The 18,375-nt window shown below is 41.9% G+C and overlaps 1 protein-coding gene across 5 annotated transcripts in view; it reads right to left on the bottom strand.

The window, feature by feature from the left end:
* The window catches only part of map7d1a (MAP7 domain containing 1a), a 35,682-nt gene extending 21,944 nt beyond the window's left edge, over nucleotides 1–13,738 (bottom strand). For 3 of the 5 annotated variants that reach the window (XM_047598951.1, XM_047598953.1, XM_047598954.1), the window contains exons 1-2: nucleotides 13,352–13,738; nucleotides 1,412–1,612 (exon numbers count right to left, since the gene is read on the bottom strand). In XM_047598951.1, coding sequence (XP_047454907.1) covers nucleotides 1,412–1,612; nucleotides 13,352–13,421 — 271 coding nt within the window. In that variant the 5' untranslated portion in view covers nucleotides 13,422–13,738. The remainder of the gene's footprint in view (nucleotides 1–1,411; nucleotides 1,613–13,351) is intronic. The other 2 variants (XM_047598955.1, XM_047598956.1) reach the window with 1 other exon arrangement.
* Nucleotides 13,739–18,375: the final 4,637 nt, after the last annotated feature.

The raw sequence follows: 18,375 nt of genomic DNA, 5'->3' as shown, positions 1-18,375 counted from the left end.
GAAAGGTCGCGTGCAGCGTCTTCGATGGTGCTATGTGCTGCTGTTTGTAGCTCATCACCATGTTAATCACAACATCACGTGCACACAGCTTTGGAGACAAACACAGACTGGGATAAAAATAATGCTAGGTGCAGCGGCTGCTGGCCGGACTGAGCACTCATGCTCTTCTCAAAATGTCAGGTCTGTGATTTGTTTGCCTCTAAATTAGGACACAGATGGAGCAGTGTCTAGTAGTTACACTGTGTGAAACAGTGTGATGGGGCACAATCCATCAGGTTTACTTACTTACATGTCAAGAATTCCAGGTTGTTAAGAATTTGTGTTCTTTCACAATTATAATAAAATGTGGCTCAACGTAACAGGGGAGCTGTTGAGCAACCTTCCACGCAAAAAGGGGGTTGTCTTCGAGAGAAGCAAATCTGTACTGTCATGGGAAAACGTTGGAGATGTATCAAAAACACAAGAAAGCAGGCTGCAAGCAGAAGCTGCTGGCTGAGCTGCAATCCTCACTATTTCATCTTCATCATACCACTGTATGGTTAAAACCTCACAAGTAATGAGCTTTAGAGAACCAGCGCAAAAGGAACTTGAAGGACAAAGGGGAAGTGTGGATCATTTTTATAATCTGCAGACTAAAAACTCAGCTACATGTTTCTGTAAAACAGGGAAGACTTTGAAGAAGTTTAAATATAACTAATGTGGCAAGGGTCATATGGAGGAATCCAGTTTTGTTTAATCTCCATCACCTCATGCTATGGGAATAAACACCCTGACCACAGTGAATGGATTAATGGATAAAGAATAAAGAGGAGAGAGAAAGAGGCTTAAACTCTAAAAACCCTCAAACATGCTCCTCAGAGTGTTCATGTGCTGTTAGCCAGTGACTTGCAAAGAGTTCAACTGGTGGCATTGTGAGAACAGCTATGATGCAACTGCCGGGTCACTCTAAATGCCCTCTTGGCACTGAGAAGGGATTCCTATTCAGGTTCCTTCTGCCCACTTTTCATTAAGGACCAGCTCATGGCAGTGATCAGCAGTAGCTTTCCAATTACCAACAAAGCTCATTTGTACATATTCTCATTGCCAACATCACTCTTGAAATCTTCGAACTCAAAGCTGCAATGTTCTCAAATGATATTTTCAATTCCACACTGGTTCCAAAAGACAGTCTGCAGCCACTCTGTTACATTTTGCTTTACGCCTGAAAGCATGCAGTCAGCCATTACTCTGATACTGCCTCTGGAGAGATGACCTAACTCCAGCAGATATAATGGATACTGAATTTGGCCTGACTGAAGGCAGTACTCTGATAATGGTGCAATTATGAGTTTTAACTTCAAGAAATTGAAAAATCTCAGAATAAGATGGTTACTTAACATCTCAGACTTCGTTTTTGGTTGACTTAGTTTACCTCTTTTCGACCTGTGGGCTGGTGATGCTGGTGACGCAGGTGATCGAGAGATGACATCAGACTTTGTGGGAGTAGCGAGTCCTCGATCTGTGTCTTTCTTAGACGGAGACTCCATCCTCGGGGTGGTGTCTGTCTTCAAGGGGCTGCTTTCCCCCTCTGGGTCAGGCCTTGTAGAGTTTGTGTTTAGGACTGAGCAGGGAGCTAGTTCAAGAGAAAGACACATAGTAACAACAAGTCAGCGTCTGAGGAGATAAAAGGTGGGACAAGTACAGAATGCAAACCTGTTTATCTTCATTCCATTGACTGGAATTATAAAGTGTCGGTAACAAACGCGGTTTGAGTGTTTTCTTTCAGAAATACTACATCACAAATGAAAATCTGCAGTGACTACACTGTTTGCTCAGAAGTACGAGATAATAACCTCACTGTAACACTGTTTCTGCTATATGCCTCTGATTTATCGACAGGATGGTCTCAGCCAGTCCCTGGCAGAACAAAATACAATGCTTTTGGGCATCCTGATAATTATTAACTACGGTAAAATGAACTCCAACAGGATCAGAATATCATCTACGCTACCGTATTGAATGTTTTGACTTTATTTAAAAAAAAAAAATAATAATAATAATAACTTGGTTTAACCTCATCACAACTCATCTGAACTCTCTGAGATTTTAAGCTTTTTGATAAAAGAATAGCTGTGTTGGTCTTTCGGGACAGCAGCTTCACTCACAGCACCATGACTCACATTTGGCAGGCTGCTGAACTTGAATCTCCTGCTCAAACATTAGTTTGCACAGGCTTTGACAGCCAAACAAAGACCCTCATGGGAGGGACACTTGGCTTTGTCCACTCAGCACTGTAGCCCTGCGCTCCCCGTGGAACCATGTTGGGGCACAGTTTCTTCTGCATAGTCTCTGAAGGGGCAACATGCTGTAAATTATTCAGACCTTGGCTAAAAACAACACAGACAGTAGGGTGCTGTCACATTGAGACACTGAGTGCACTGAAGATTTACTCTACAAATTCTGTCCTATTCATCAGTTTGCATAGAAAAGCACATATGAGCAGCAAGACCAATGCTGTACAGGTTTAGAGGGAGTTGATTATAGTTTTCTATAAAGTGTCCAACCATACAGGGTCTTTTTTCTAGAACAACTGCTCCCTTGTGAATACAACTGATTATTATTAAGCCTAAGGAGTACAAAGCTGGACAAAAGTCTGCATGAATAGCTGGCAGCCTAATAAACAGGGCAACCTTGCTAGCATTGAGTAAGATTTCAGGCCTCAGCTCGGCACATGGAAAGGCTATGTCATCAGTCTGGGAAATGGAGACAGCTGCTGATAACCCTGAGCAGGACAATGTCCGCCGGGCAGTAAGGAGTCTATGAAAGGGCTCAGCTTGGACAAGATGTGGTGTTTCCACTGTCAAAGCATGCCACTATTAAATAAGCATTCCTCGGGCAGCATTGTCCTGTGACAAAGAGGGTCCATTGTTGTGGTCTCTGCATGGCAACGGGACAGCAGCCAAAACACTGTGATGACAGTGAGAGGGGAGAGGAAGCAGGGAGCGGGGTAATGCCTGCATAGTAGACTCAAAGCAGAAGACGAATACTGGAATCAGTTCAGGGTCATTTTTGTAACCAAACTTGTAGGCCAGACTGTCCCTTAAAATCACCATATTTGCTCATTATATTTCATCAGTTGATACATTTATTAACAAACCCGATCCCTGCAACTTTTTTGCAAACAAATGATGCTACACAGACCCCCGGGCGTCACGCCACTCTGACTGCTCAGGTGATGAGTCATACAACATTCGTCCACATTCATTTACATTTTCTCACAACTCCCTGAGGGCAGAATTGACACTTATGCTATCAAAGGTGGTAGGAGTCAAGTGCACCTCACATCCTGGGGGCACTTCCCCCATACACCTGGGAACGGGAGCCACCAAGGATTGACTAGCTGACAGGACTGTATGTGTCCAGTCAGACAATTACTGAGATCTATACTGTCAGTGATGAAGACAACGAGAATGTAACATACTCTGGTATGTGGGTGGCACTGACAATGAATATCAATGAAACCTGAAGCTCTCTGGAGGAAAACAGGACGGGAGCTGAGGGAGAGGCCTGCTGCAGCGTAGCAAGGGACTGAGACAAGTGCTGAGAGACGCAGTGCTGCGACTGTCTGGGCTGCCAGATAACTGGAGGGGAGTAAATGATGGCTGACTGGGAGGCCGTGTGATTAAAAGTTACAGAATGTACGGAAAAGTTTAAACTGAAGCAACAGGTGGCTTTATTCAGCAGATTTTGTGTTTCACTGGCGACTGAATCTGTTTTTTCCTGGTCATTACAGGACTTGGAATAGACCTTGACCATGTCAGATATTTTAACTTATTACCGGAAGGAAATCAGAGGCGTGTTAATGATGATTCAGATCCAAGTGTCCTAATAAAAGACAAAATAGCTTACCAGCATGCACAAATGTTGGTCATGCCTTTAGTGGAATGCAGCCATCGTTAAAATACCTCACTCAGTCTACTTAATGTCTATTGCGGTTGACGTCAAAGTCATACCCTGTGAAGTGACAATGCACAGTTTCAATAAACAATGCTAAAAACTTTTGAAAATCAGCAAGACCAGTGTATTCTGGGGAACAAAATTTTAGAGAGCAACACCAAAATATATATTGACACCTTTAGCGGAAGTCGACAAAGTTATTAGTTGTTTAATCACTCTAATTTTGGGACTTCTGTTTGTCCTTGTCCTACATAGTGATGGACACATGTGTATTTGGAAAACTGTCCACAAACTGACCCCTTACTGCAAACAAGACTGGGGCACGTTCATGCAGTGCTTTTGGGTAAATGCTTAAGTAATGTTTGCACAGATGTTCTGAATGCACGACCAAATCTAGTCACAAATCCAACACTGCAATCTATCAACTCTGAAAGTAACATGAGCAAAGCTACTTCAACTATAAACCAGTTAGAACATAATGCAATGTTCTCATGTGGGGTATTAACGTGTGAAATTATTACAGACACAGAAATGTCTGCCTTCTTTCATCGTTTTTAATACAATAACAGAGGGAGTTTATCACAATAGGTCGCTTGCATCACCTGAGTAACTGCCTCCTTGCCATATTTACACTCTAGTTTCCCAAAGGAGCTGTTTCCCCTTGGGAGCTAAAGATGAAAACCATTAGGCTGCCCTCTTGCAACGTCACTTGCATTATTTATACTCATAAATCAATGCACATCGACTTCCTATGTGGTGCTGTACTTTCCACAAGCCTAAACATGGAAAAACACTTTGGTGCAGCTTATTATTGAAGACCAGGGAGAGAACATTCAGCCAGTATTTCATAAGCTTGGTAAAATCCAATCCGAACCAGCTTTATTTATAAAGCATTTTAAAATCCGCAAAGTCCTGAATAAAATCTTCTAAAAGAAGGTTTTGGTGTACAGCATCAGTCTCTATATTCAATCAGCTTCTCACTGTAAGGAGTGGCGGTGTCATGATTACTCAAATTCAGATTTTTGCACTGGTGTTTTGTCTGTACTCTTCACACATTAAACTGTCACACAAGAGGAATCAAACCTACGTACCCCTGAAAAACGAAAGAGTTAATTGTTGGACAAATAAACTTTATATGCAAATGCATTTTAATTTTGATGGTTTTAAGGTGCTTTTTAAGACATGACAAGTCAAAGCCCTCTCATTGGCACCATCTCAACTATCTGGTTGCAGAAAGTGAATCATTCAATAGAGCATCTAAAAGCTGATGATGTCCTGGTGTGGTTGCTTTGTTTCCCTCCCTCCTTGCATATCAAATGGGTATTTGACAACCAAAAGACCTTACAAAGTGGGTGAGTGGAGGTTTAGGAATCTGTGACATGCTGTGCATTATCATCAATTGAACGTCACACCGTCACTCTCCGCCACAGCTCACTTGGCCCCATCACGTCTCTCTAGGAGGGCCTCTCTAGCCACAGGTGTCAAACAAAGCCTGAGGCACTTGGCCGAATAATTTACATGTGAAAGTGAAGAAGAACAAGGTATCTGAAAGAAGTCATCGGAAAAGAAGGTGAAGGAACCCCTGTAGATGTGGGTGTGCATGGATGCATGAGCACAGTGTGGGAGCAGAGCGGCAGGTTGAGAATCAGCAGGTAATTAGCATAGACACAGTGCCATTTCTCAGTCGCTTTGGACAAAATATGCCGTATGTGCAGCACCGAATGTCAATTTGGAAAACTGTAGCAGAGTTTCTGAAAAGCTCATTGTATGTTCACCCTCAAATAAGGGATTAAGTCCTTTACAGTTTGGCTGATGACACTGTGGGTAAAGGGCCAAGTTAAAACTGGGACAACTGGTAATTCTGCCACACAAAACGTGATTTAGCACAGATCCAATTTCACAGCATATTACTTTGTTAGAGCAGGTTTATAAATACCCACACTGTAGAGCCAGTTTCTTGATCGAGTGGCCCAATGCTACTCAAGAGACTTCAATAATCACCTTCAAAACTGCAGGCCACAAAAGCCCTTCTAGTCTAATTATTTAGACAAATTACAAATATTTTTGTACAAATGATGAGCATCCACAGCGAGAGTTGCTAAAATACATGTAATGAAGCAAATAGAGGCTCTGTCCTTGGAACAGCATGCAGAATAATGATCAGTTTTATCACAAGCATACCAGCTGAAGTATCTGACAGGGAAATGGACATGGCCTGGGTTTCAGACAGTGCACCAAACAGCTGTTTCTACCCGTTCATCAACCTACTTTCTGTGGACCAGTGTAACAAAAGCATGTGTCCTCTGTAGCAGCAAAACACATGACTCACTGCATGACAAAATCAGTCAAATATGACAGCACATTCTTATGACAGTGTTTGCTAATTTGCAGCTCAGGGAGTGATACTTTCAGCAGAGCGAAGCTGTAAAAGTAACGCGAAACTGCCTGAGACAAAAACACTTCCCACAATGAACCAAATACACCGCACAGAAGTAACCGCATTCAGATGGTCCAGGTTACTTGAAAGTGACCAGTCACAATGACTTAAAACTGCTGCTCATTCCATAAGACTAGAGTCTCTGCCAAGAGACATGGGTAAAGTAAAAATGTAGGGCAAGACGTGTAATATTTATGAAGCCAACCAACCTCATTCTGCGACACAGATAAGAAAAGAACTGACCTGACTGTCAGATCACCAACTAAAAGGCTTTTAACACCGGGTTATAGGGTATTTGCAAAATCTAAATACGCCTTTCATTCCTTCATTAATAAAATAGCTGGTAAACAAGGTGCACCACATTGATGGGGAAAATGTTAATGGTACACAACAAGAGGTGAGGAAACAGAATTCTGTCTCAGAGTGTGGAATCAAAAGACTGGAAAGGGAAAAGCACGGCAACAACAAAAAGAAAAGAAAGACTAAAAAAAAAAAAAAGGAAAAGAGGAACCCAGGCAACACACGGAGAAAGGATCTGCATCTCATTTAGGATGGACCAGGGGACTAATGAACTACCTCACAGCTTACCCCCTAACCAATTGCCCCTTCACCCTGTTGTGTCCCTCCAGCACTGAAAAGGATGATGTAAGAGGGCAAGGGGGCCCAGACACACAGGAAGCGCAGTGTAAACAACAAGCAGCCGGAGCAAGCCTTGTGTGTGTGTGTGTGTGTGTGTGTGTGTGTGTGTGTGTGTGTGTGTGTGTGTGTGTGTGTGTGTGTGTGTGTGTAGAGACCAACGGTTTGAGTAGATGAGATTAGAAATGGAAAATTGAATTATCTATGGACAGTTTGAACTAAGACCACAATAAATTATACTTTTCTTCGCTGTTCAATCTGCTGATGCTTTCAATGAAATGTGTAGTCTGCACGCTGTTTTTAAAATGTTGTAAACAATGACTGTTCCACTGAGTCACTGATCTTCAATTAACATCAAAAAGAAACAAGTAAGTAATTCTCACATTTGATGGCTAGAATTATTTCTATATTAGAGTATTTTTTTTAGCTTGTTGAACAAAGTAATTTGTTGAAATTAACTGAATTTGTGTCGAATAACATTTGAAATCAGATTTATAGACAAGGGTCAAACATGGCACAAATGATAGTGTTCGTTCAAGGTTTTTCAGTTGTTCGGGAACAGAGCATTTCTCTTAGACGACAGCAGCTCGAGATTAAATAACTGAACAGGTCAAATGCATCAGACACAGACTGTCCCACTCATCGGGCTTCCGCTGATGTCTGCCTAATACAAGACAAATGTGGTTGTGCATACCAACTGACAAGACTGAAGACACTTCAAAAGACAGCATTCCTTCACTGCATGCCAACCGACCAGTGCATACTAATGTCTATTAGTGACTGCATCAGCTTTCATCCAGTCACCTGGCCCAGACCGACGACAATGCCCGGCATTTAGCCGCAGCTCTCCCCTGCGCCGGCATATGAGCTAAAGCAAGCGCTCATGAAAGGATCTGCTTATCTGAACTAGCAGCGGCTCCCTACGGACCCTGCATCTGCTGCCACTACTAATGGGTATGTAGCCTAAAAAGTCTGACCAGAGGTGGGAGAGAGTGTCAAGAACCGTTACACTCAACCGTCTCTGAAATTACATCAGATGTAAACAACATGAGGAACGTCTGAGCTGCACAAGCTGCTTTCACAAATCAAGCAATATACACTGATTTTGTGTCAACATTAGTAATCAGTGAGAACTCCTGCAGTGTCTCTTTCCTCTTCTCAGCATAAACAGGCTGGTACTCTTGTCTATTAAGGCAGGAGTGACCCTGTCTGATCCACAGTTGTCTGGAAGGCTCAAACGAGATCAACAAACTGTTAAAAAACAAGGACTGCACATACACTGATCAGCCATAACATTAAAACCACTGACAGAAGAAGTAAATAATGTTGATCATCTTGTGACAATACAACGTTCTTCATAAGTCTCATTTAGCTGAAGTCCAGATGGGATGATCCCTGGCAGTGATCGGGGGGAAAAGGTAACATAATCTGTAACATTTTCGTCACAACGGCATTGCTGACATTTAGAGAAGCTGTAGCTCAGTGTGTCCTTTTCTGAAGTAGCTCACAAACCTGTTTGTCACTTTGTTTCCATATGGCCATTTTTGTAAATATTACCTGAAGCAAATTTCAGCCCAAGCAGTAATCTTATAACTGCCCAACATACAATTATATCCAACAGTTATCATTAACTGGATTTTTGTCTCCAGACAGAAAAACCTGGAACTTGTTTGTGGCCAACAGGAACCTCTCACACATTTTATAATCACAGGTAGGCAAAGAAGGCAAGCGTATAATCCCACTAGGTTGAAATACGTTCCTCCCTCAAAATAGGAACCTGTGCTGATCTGAGCAAAATTTTAAAAAAGCACATTTTCTAGGACGACAGGCACAAAACCATGCAGCAAAATAGGCCAAATGACTGGTTAAGATATGAAGAACCTGCCAAGGAGCATGCAGGGGATCTGTTTACAGTATAAGAAGTATGTCCTTTAGCTGGACAGCACCTGGTCTAATATTAGTGGATAGGTCTGGTGACTGGAACTTTCAGACAACCAGAGAGCTGCGAGCAGTCACGTCTGGGATATTTCTGGCCGTGATGGAGGTGGTAGGAACAAGAGACACAATCCAAATCAAGACTTCCCTCTGCTCGTCCTTCCTCTAGCGTCCCAGCAAGAAGGGAGGTACAGCTGACTGATAATACATTTATGCTCCGGCACTTCGGCATCACCCTTCTAAATGAAAATCACAGTTGAGACTCGAAGATAAAAAAAGGGGTCGTGAGCAGCCAATGCCTTCCAAGTAGCACATGTGCGTGGGCTTTTTCATGTTTTCAAAATGAGCGAGTTAGCAGCAAGAACGGCATGTTTCCTTGGCATTCATTTCACTGCCATGATTTTTTTCACTTCCCAGCTGCTGCAGCTGCACAACATTCAGGAACAGACTAGTGCCTGGATGTGATCCTTTTGAGTTTTGTCTTGTCATCCCAGACGTTTCTTTAATTGTTGTCTTTCTGATTTTGTTATTCTTTGGTGTAGCAGACAAATAGCTTATCGTAGTCTGACTCAAAATATGAGTCAGGTGACATGCCACTGATATTTCTTTATGGAGGGTATTTCAACCAACACATAGAAAAATTACCGTCATGCACAGTTGGACAGTCCCATAACCAATCAGATACATTTTGTAAACAAACTCAGCCCAACCAGATTCAGATGACATGTATGCTCTGCTCACACTGCAAAAAGCCTGCCTATGCTTGAGGACAGATTAGAAATGCCATTTTCAATTACAATTAAATGCACAATTTGAGATGTAGGGAAATACATTAATTAGCTTAACAAGAGATACATTTAAAATTAACTTAGCAGCATGGAGAACTACTGGACAGTTTATTGGCATTTACTTGCACACAAGAAGTTGCTGTTCGAATGATTGGAGGTGGTTCAGTAGTAAGCAAGATTAACTACAGAAGTTCAGAAACCACTGTACGTGTCTGTCAGTTCATGTCACAAACACAAAGATGAACTGTGCTTGTATGCACAGTACTGAGTGACTTTAAGCAGTCATTTACTGGTAGAATACCGCAGAGTGGTTGCCTTAGCCTTAGTCTTGAATATACCACAGAGTTTGGGTTAATGGAAAAGGCTTTCTACATGATTTGTCTCTCCAGAGAAATAGGTTAAAGACTTATTTCTATACCCTTGTGAGAGGTCAGTGTCTGAGCGGTATGATTTACACCATCTGGGTGCTACAGAACAGACATGATGCCTCTTCTATGTGGAGATTTTAACTCAGGATAAAGCTGCTTGATCTCCAGATCTCCTTCCCTGACAGCTTCAGTCTGCTCTTCACTGTATTTCTCAAATATGGGCCATCTGACACCAACAGGAACAGCAAGATCTTCTCTAATCATATCAAATAACGATTCTTGTACAATGACACAGATATAAATCTCCATCAATATAATACTTGAGCAACAATATGAGCATGCTAGCATACACACAATATTGGACTTTGGGTGAAAGACGGGAGACTTGCTTCACCTGATTGTGCCGACAAAGTGTATTATTATGAAACTGCTTCTTAAACCTTAGCCTTGAATTTACTTTTAATGCAGTGTGCTAGAGTATAGATCCGCAAAAACAACTATACGTGTGTCACTGTGAAAAAAAAAAAAAAAATGCACCGTAGCTTTAAGAGCAGACCTCAGCACCTCAGTGCTGGCATGACTTAAGTTGGTTCATTGTGACTCAGAGGTTTCTGTTTTTTTCCCTCCTCTCACCAAACGTCATACAGGGCTGAGTCCAAATGTAGAATGTGTCGAATGTGGGCTTTGAACGTATCCAAACACTAGGGCACTGTAAAAGCGATTCTACATGAGGAAGCTTTAGAGGAATAATCAATTGACCTACACATGAAAAGGAAATTACTGCGTGTGAACAAGGCTGCGTGCACCACCCAGTAAGATAACAGTTCTTTTAAAAAAACAAAAAAACACAGCAGTAACCTCAGACAAATGTAATATGTAAATACTGACATTTGATTACACAAACTTGACTAGAAAGATTCAATTTGTATCATACATATCAGAGGCACGCAGTCAAACACATAGAGGCATAAAGCTAATTCTCTCTGCACAAATATCTTTTTTTTTTGTAGTATAAAAGTATAAAAAGTATAAAATGCTAATATATTGCTACTGGTGCATTTCACTCATGCACTACTACTGAACATATCTACACCACACTGATAGCAAATCCTGTGCAAAAACAATGACTCCCCTGTGTTGTTACCGAGATCCATTAATAGGCAGTGAATCGAGGAATGCCCACGGGATCCTGCCCAGCGTTCATTTACAGAAACACCTAAAGCAGCTTCAAAAATTGGGACGAGGTCGCACATATTCCCCCGATTACATAACACCTCAAATGGCTGACAGTGCATAGCCCACTGATCCTTTTCACTACAAACTTGACAGCCAAAGCTGAGGGATTCTCCCTTATTACACAATAAAGAAGGAATACACTATGATCTGTCTCCCTGACAAATTGCAGAGACTCTTTATTTATTGCCACTGTGGTGACAAGATGGAGCTTTTTTCCTTATGTCTCATTAACATTTAAATCATCACCTCAATAACACCCATACTTCAGGTACCTTAAGTAATAATTTCTGTGTTACGAGCTGTTTTGATTCCTTGACGCCTGTGAATATGCTAGAAATTGTAAATTTCAGAAAAGAATATTAAAAAAAATGTAACTGCGCACGTGACTATTTGTTCAGATGCGAAGATTAAAGAGGCAGACCAATTTTAGGAACTCCAGACGTCCCGACAGCAGATTTCCCCAGTGCTGGATGAAGCTTTTGACAGCCCCAGTCCGAGGGCTACCTTTATACAGGCCTGATCAAGAAAATGTTCTTTAGCGCCTGCAGTTGAAGATGAAGACTTAACTAAACGTCCAGATCATTTCATGCTTTTAAATAGTTTGCTCATTCATGTTTTTCATGGGCAGCACAAATTCTTGGGAGCTGATTAAGCTGATCGGTGCACTCTTTGCTCCTTGTATAATAGAGGTTAAACGTTCCTAAAGAACGGCATTGTGGGTTAAGTGATCCGATATGGAAACATGATCCCAGATTAACTTTACGCTTCAGACAAATGTTACACTTTCTGCTCACGTTATGTACAAGGAGTTCTGTTCAGGGTACCTTACTAGAGAACGACGTGAAACCAGCGTCTGATCATTTTCAATGAGCATGACCATCTGGCTGATCCTGTAATAATACAGACACATGATGTCTGTATTTTTGCTGCAAATCAGAATACGTGCAGCATGACGGGTGAACCTACAGGCTTAAGGGTTACATATGCATCATGTTGTTCAGAACATTATACTGCTCAAGGTTCCCACAATCAGGGTGGAGCGCCTCTCTACTGCTTGATGCACGGCCAAAACAAGCTGACCTTCCTCCATGAAGCCCCCCGTCTGCAGGAAGGAAGTTTTTTGTTGTCAGAAGGAGGAGGTCACATTGTGTGTCCCCTTCTATTTCCAGAAAAGACAGCACATGAACACACAGCTTTGCCATGGATGTTCGCACGCAGCAGAAGGACGCAATGCAAGACTCCACATTGGCAAAAATCCAGCATGTATGCTGAATCTTTCCTCAAACTGTGACATTTGTCACGGCTGAATGGGAATGAAGTGACACCGACCTTGAACTGCATGATCACTGGATCACACAGTTTGCAACTGCACATAAATCTGCAACGAGCCAGAGCATTAACTGGACCCTTCATGCTGCACTTTAGCTCTGAGCTGATCCCGTTAAAATCTTCTGGATTTCATGAGTTCATCGAGGAGTACCAGCAGAAAATGACTGCACCTGTGCGTGAACTATTCATCGAATTTAGGAAAACATCCTCTGGCGGAGCAAGAAGAGGATAACAGGGGATGTTAGAGCGCCTGTGACTGCATCATGTTGGTAGAGGGCTAAAGATAACATAAGTGGGGGTGGGGGGACTACTGAGATTACCTCATCTAGCGCAAATTGTGTTATTATGGGCAATTATTGTGGGCAACATATTTGTTCAGAGACAGACATCAGTGGTCAGCTGACGCTCATTTTCGTCATCACACACAATAAAAATTGCCATAAAACTGTAGCGTGAAGCTTACAGACAATAACGATTTGTGGACTGTATCTATCCGATCCTCCTGCTGGATTCACATTTCAACTCTAACGCATTTCCGACACACCACCAGATCTTACCTGACTGCACAGCCGGTTCCTCAACCTCCAAAGGTTCAAATCATTCAGATCCGATGTGATAAAGGACGTGAATGACGAAGCACTCGTGCATTTTTCCCAAACAAGACAAATGTATCAATACAGACTTACGTGTTGCTCCTGGCAGAGTAATTTCCTCCATTCCGGCGTCAGTTCCCTCGCTTTCTGGTCTTTTGTTCATTCAAACATGCGAGTTTCGGCTCTTCCTCTCATTCCTCAGGCAGAATGAGGGGGGGGACTTGGTCGAGTCACTCCAGCTGCCTACAAGACCAGGGCAGGAAATCCTCCGGAGAGCGTCCACATAAGTCAGGAATAAAACGGATAAAATAATAAACAGGAGCCTGTCGGCACCAGCCTTTTAAGGGAGGTACCGGTGGCTGCACTACTCCCGAGTTAAATAAATTTTTAAAAAAAAAATGTGTCCGAGGGAATTTAGGAGTGAGAAAAGCCAGCAGAGGAGGAGGGAGAGAAGTTTCTCCGACGCACCACAGCTGATGCTCTGCTCGTGCGGATGATCCCTCACTGGGCTCCGGATCGGACTGTACCATTACCAATCTGGGGTGCGGCTGCTACTTATTGTATATTTTGTTCAACGTAATCTAAACGTATTAACTCGTGATGAACGGAATACAAATCTTCTACTGCACCACAGTGTTTATATGTTTATGTGTATATATTATTATGGAAAACTCCGCTGACAAAACTTTTACGCGAAAAAAATGTATTTGCCCCCCGGCATCATGATTGGTTCCTTCACCCACAAATTACAACTCTTCAAGCCGGTTCACAGTTCACATAGAATGTAAACCTTTGCATTGGAAAACAAGCGTTTGGTCACCATGTACGGTATAGACATTGCTTAATTGGGTAATGCACTTCTTTTTCCCATTAAAATATCATCTGAATTGTAGTTAAAGTTGCAGGCCTTTTGAAATTACACAAAACAGCTGTAGAATGTATATGCCTTTCTCCTATTTTTAAGTCACCACTATTTTTTGTAGCAACTATCCCAAGTGGATCAAAACCAACATTAAAATGTAAAGGGAGACCTAGTTATCACGCTATTGCAGTCTACTAAAGAAATGTGAAGTTCCGAAGCAATGATTCAACCTGTCAGGTTCTTTGTCAGTTAATGAGGATTCATCTGAGTCATCTAAAAAGAAACTGAAGGCTGTCCTGCATCCATCATAGCGTGACAGAACTAAAACAGTAGAGGGAGGTGAAGAATTATCCAAAAAGTATATTTCAATTCCTACTTCTCTATGTTGTCTGGCCTCTCTCTGGCTACATCTTGGCCTCTCATGCACTTAATAATTCGTTCAAATTGGCACATGGTATATGGAAGTCATTTTGTATTTTTTTTTTTTTTTTTGCAAAAAAACACTAGATTGTTCTCTCAGTCTGGGTTTGATTTGGATGATGATGTTTGACATGTTCAACAAGTTATTCCACCCAAGAGTCAAGCTTTTATCAAGAAAAACACCATTTCAAACACGGATCTTAAAATGGACAGTTTCAAGAAGTCCACGGTGTCTTCTCATCTACCACCTGTGGGTCTCCCGGAGCATCTGCCAAGGTGGGGGCTGGGCCAGGGGCTGATGGGCACGCTTGAGAGGGGACACCCCGTCAAAAGGACCCTAGTGAGGCTCTTTTGTGCAGCTGTTGAGTCGTGTTCACCCAAACCCCCAAGAGCCACCTGTCACTGCAACTGGAAAGTGGGGGGATGTTGAAGAGAGAGGGGGTTGGGTGGCCTGTAGCACGCGTGGTTGGTTGATTTTGCAGAATTAAAGCCAAAAAAAGAGTGGCTAAACATGTGTGTCTCAAAGTCTGCTCGCACTTGTAATCACATTACTGTCCTTGATATATTTACACGATTACTCAAATAAATTGTTTTCTATTTCCTCTGGAGTCTGTTGATTCAAGAACTATCTGTAATTAAATCACGGACAAGTAATGCATTCAATTTACTGATGAAAGGAGGAGTTAAGTTTCTTTCAAGTCAAGAAAAACCTGATAGAGACCAGGAAATTGCTCCTTTTTCAGAAAGATCTATATCAGAAAAAAACTCAAGAATTCCCCAAAACGTTTTGTTTAGTTACAAAAAAGAAAAGCCATGTTCAACCACCATTACTTTTTTACTGCCTTGAAAGAATAAAATAATTCCTCAATCCCTCATTATACAATACATTTTAAAGCTTTTTGTCATGGTTGTTGCACTTAAAATGTTATGGAAACGTGAATGAGAGGGTGGGAGTAGACAGAATGCCTCAGTATTCATAGAGATTACTTATACTTTGCAAGTGTTCTGGACGTAAACATTTGTTCTGCCTCTTTAGCTAAGATATTCACACACTCCTTTCATCACCATTTCTATTCCAGGGTCTTGCATTCAAGATTCGAGATTCACGAAATTTATTTGCCATATGTGCATATATACATAGGAATCTTGTGTTGTCATTCAGAGAGTCAGATAAAAAAAAAAGACACATATTTCTATACAAAAGACACATTTGTATGCAAATATGAAAGTGCATGAAACCTGATATGAAAAGGTGGAAGAGTAGACCATTTTGCATTGCACCACCCAAGAGACAACATAATATAATATACTGCAAAGGAGGTAGTGCTTACCTTTGTGCAGAAATATATGAATAAACTGCACAAGACACAAATTAATGTGTGTATGTGTATGTCTGCTTTCTGGACAGAAAAAAATAAATCACAGGCTGAAATTTAATTTGTCAACATGGTTTATCCAATCATACTTTCACAAGTAGATTTTTTTTTTTAAATTGCTTAAATTTAAATGGCATCTGGAGTTTCAGAATACTTCATGTCCTATCAAAAAGAAGGCTGCCTTTCTTTTTCAGAGCATGTGACACTTCACTTCAACCCTGCACTCCATGGAGCACACCTGGAGCCTGAGTCAGACGTCTGATAGGAAAATGAAAGTGCTGGGGATAAAAGCATACCTCAGTGTCAGCAGGCCACTTATCGTACGTCTCATACTGCCGTAATGAGCCCTTCATGCAAATCAGCAAAAGAAAAGACATGGGCTACTATTAACTGTGTAGACGTGTTTAATGTTTCATGACTTCAGAAAGTTCTGCGGACTGAAACATGAAAAAAGGTGTTTTCTGTGTTTTTCTTCTTCCACATCCTTCCTTTCATCATTCATACCAACCTCTGTAAGTCACCTATGGGTCTGTGTCATCCCCATTAGTGAACCACTCGTGTGACTTCGCCGCATGCAGCAAGGTGGTGGTGGGGGTGGGGGGGCCTCCTCTTCTATCCATCCCTCAGTACACAAGAAAGAACTTGATTTTGGAGCTGCAGCTGCACTCCTCACTTAAAACACCCCCATACTGCACACTCACAAGCACACACATATCCCATTAAACTGCCTTTGATCGCAGACAGCAGCTCATGCGTTGTAAGGAGGCAGTAAAGGGAGGCGACTGGGAATTGGATGGTAAATAAAAACCATTATTGCAGAGAGGTCTTGATTTCATCAGGAAACACGTCCCTGAAACAAACAATTATTGGAGGGACAGAAAGGCAGAGTGAAAATGCTCAAAGGAAAAGGAATACGGGTTATAGATACATCTGGTGAGATGAGAACTTTAAGTTAGCTAGTTTTGTCTCTTCCTTTACAACAACAGTTAGTTCAGTGGCGCTGTCTGGTAACAAGAACAAAGGTGCATGTGAGCAAAAGAGCTGAGGCGTTACCTTCAGTACTCTGTACTTGTCTTACTGGTCACCATAAATCTCACACTCTATATTTCCAAGGAGCACGGTCACCACCGCCACGAAGTCTGGGGGTCATATACTGTGAATGGCAAGGGTAACCCTCATCCTAGTAATACAATAACAATAGCAGGAATGTTCAGAATGTCCCCAGAGGGCATTGACCCAGCTGATGATATGGACTACTGAATATACTATCTCTGCCTTTAGAAAGTGTAGCATGCTGGAGCACACGATGGGTTATAAGGTAAGTGTGGCTATGAAACTAATTAACTGTGATGGATAGATGCAGCTGTATTGTAGCTAAGACATTTAGCAAGCCCTGTTTCTAGTGACATTACCAGAGTTGGAGTAGTTGCTGGATCATTTTGCACTGCAATATTTTTGTTACCACTCCGTTGTCTCGACTCGGCAGGGTGAAAGGTCGCCAGCACCTGTAGGGGGCCGTGTGGCTCAAATAATTTACGACCATGTTGTCTTTTGTTTCCTGTAGTGTGATTTAATCATGTCTTACATCACATGTCACACTGGAAAAAACGTGTGCAGAAGTGCTGGCTGAGATAGAGTGTGGGAGCGTTGCCTGTTTCTTTGTGTTTCTCTCTAGGGTGCTGGGAAAAAAGAGCAGTGTTTGGTCTGAATTTGTCTGGATTTAGTCTGTGTCTCATTGTGGGCTGGAGTTTTGATTTGATATGGGGGGTCTTACTGTATTGTAAGAATATTTTCAGATGCAGTGTGTCTGGGCCTACAGCGACAGAATGTATTAAGTTCAATTTCAATGGTAAAAAGGCACTGAGTATCTCAGTTAAGCTAAATTCATACCAAGGACGTTGTAAATGTCCTTATAGTAGTAGCCTAGAATGTACCGTACCATTAGCTAAATCTGCTTTATTCTTCAGAAGGGCGCATGCGTCAGAAAATTGTAGTCCAAACCATAGCAGTAGTCCGTAGAGATAGATAGGACTAGTATTATTTTCATAGGCTGAATTATTCCTCCTCTTTTAAACCTCACACAATTCTGGTGACTACTTTAAAGACCGCTGACAAATCAAAAACTGAGCAGCACTGAATATCTGCTGCGTGCAAGGTCAACAAATTAGTAACAGACTAAGTCTGTTTATAAGTCAGATTACTTGAAAGTGTTTTCCACTTGGCATGCAATAAAGACAGCACTTAACACATTCTAGCTCTGCTCATAAACGCCTCTTGCCCTTCTCTTTCTTGATCACTTTTCCAGAGCTCTCCAAACAACAGGTGGCATTACCAGGGCCTCATTTTGCCATCTTCCAAGAGGAATGACATTCCACAGCGGCATGTCTCAGAAAGCAGAGAGCCTCGCAGACCATGACGTAATGGCCTAAAACGTGCTATCAGACAGAAACAGGGCCAAA

The sequence above is a fragment of the Mugil cephalus genome, chromosome 11 (genome assembly GCF_022458985.1).
Source record: "Mugil cephalus isolate CIBA_MC_2020 chromosome 11, CIBA_Mcephalus_1.1, whole genome shotgun sequence".
Classification (NCBI taxonomy): domain Eukaryota; kingdom Metazoa; phylum Chordata; class Actinopteri; order Mugiliformes; family Mugilidae; genus Mugil; species Mugil cephalus.
This window is presented reverse-complemented; position numbering and strand designations above follow the sequence as displayed.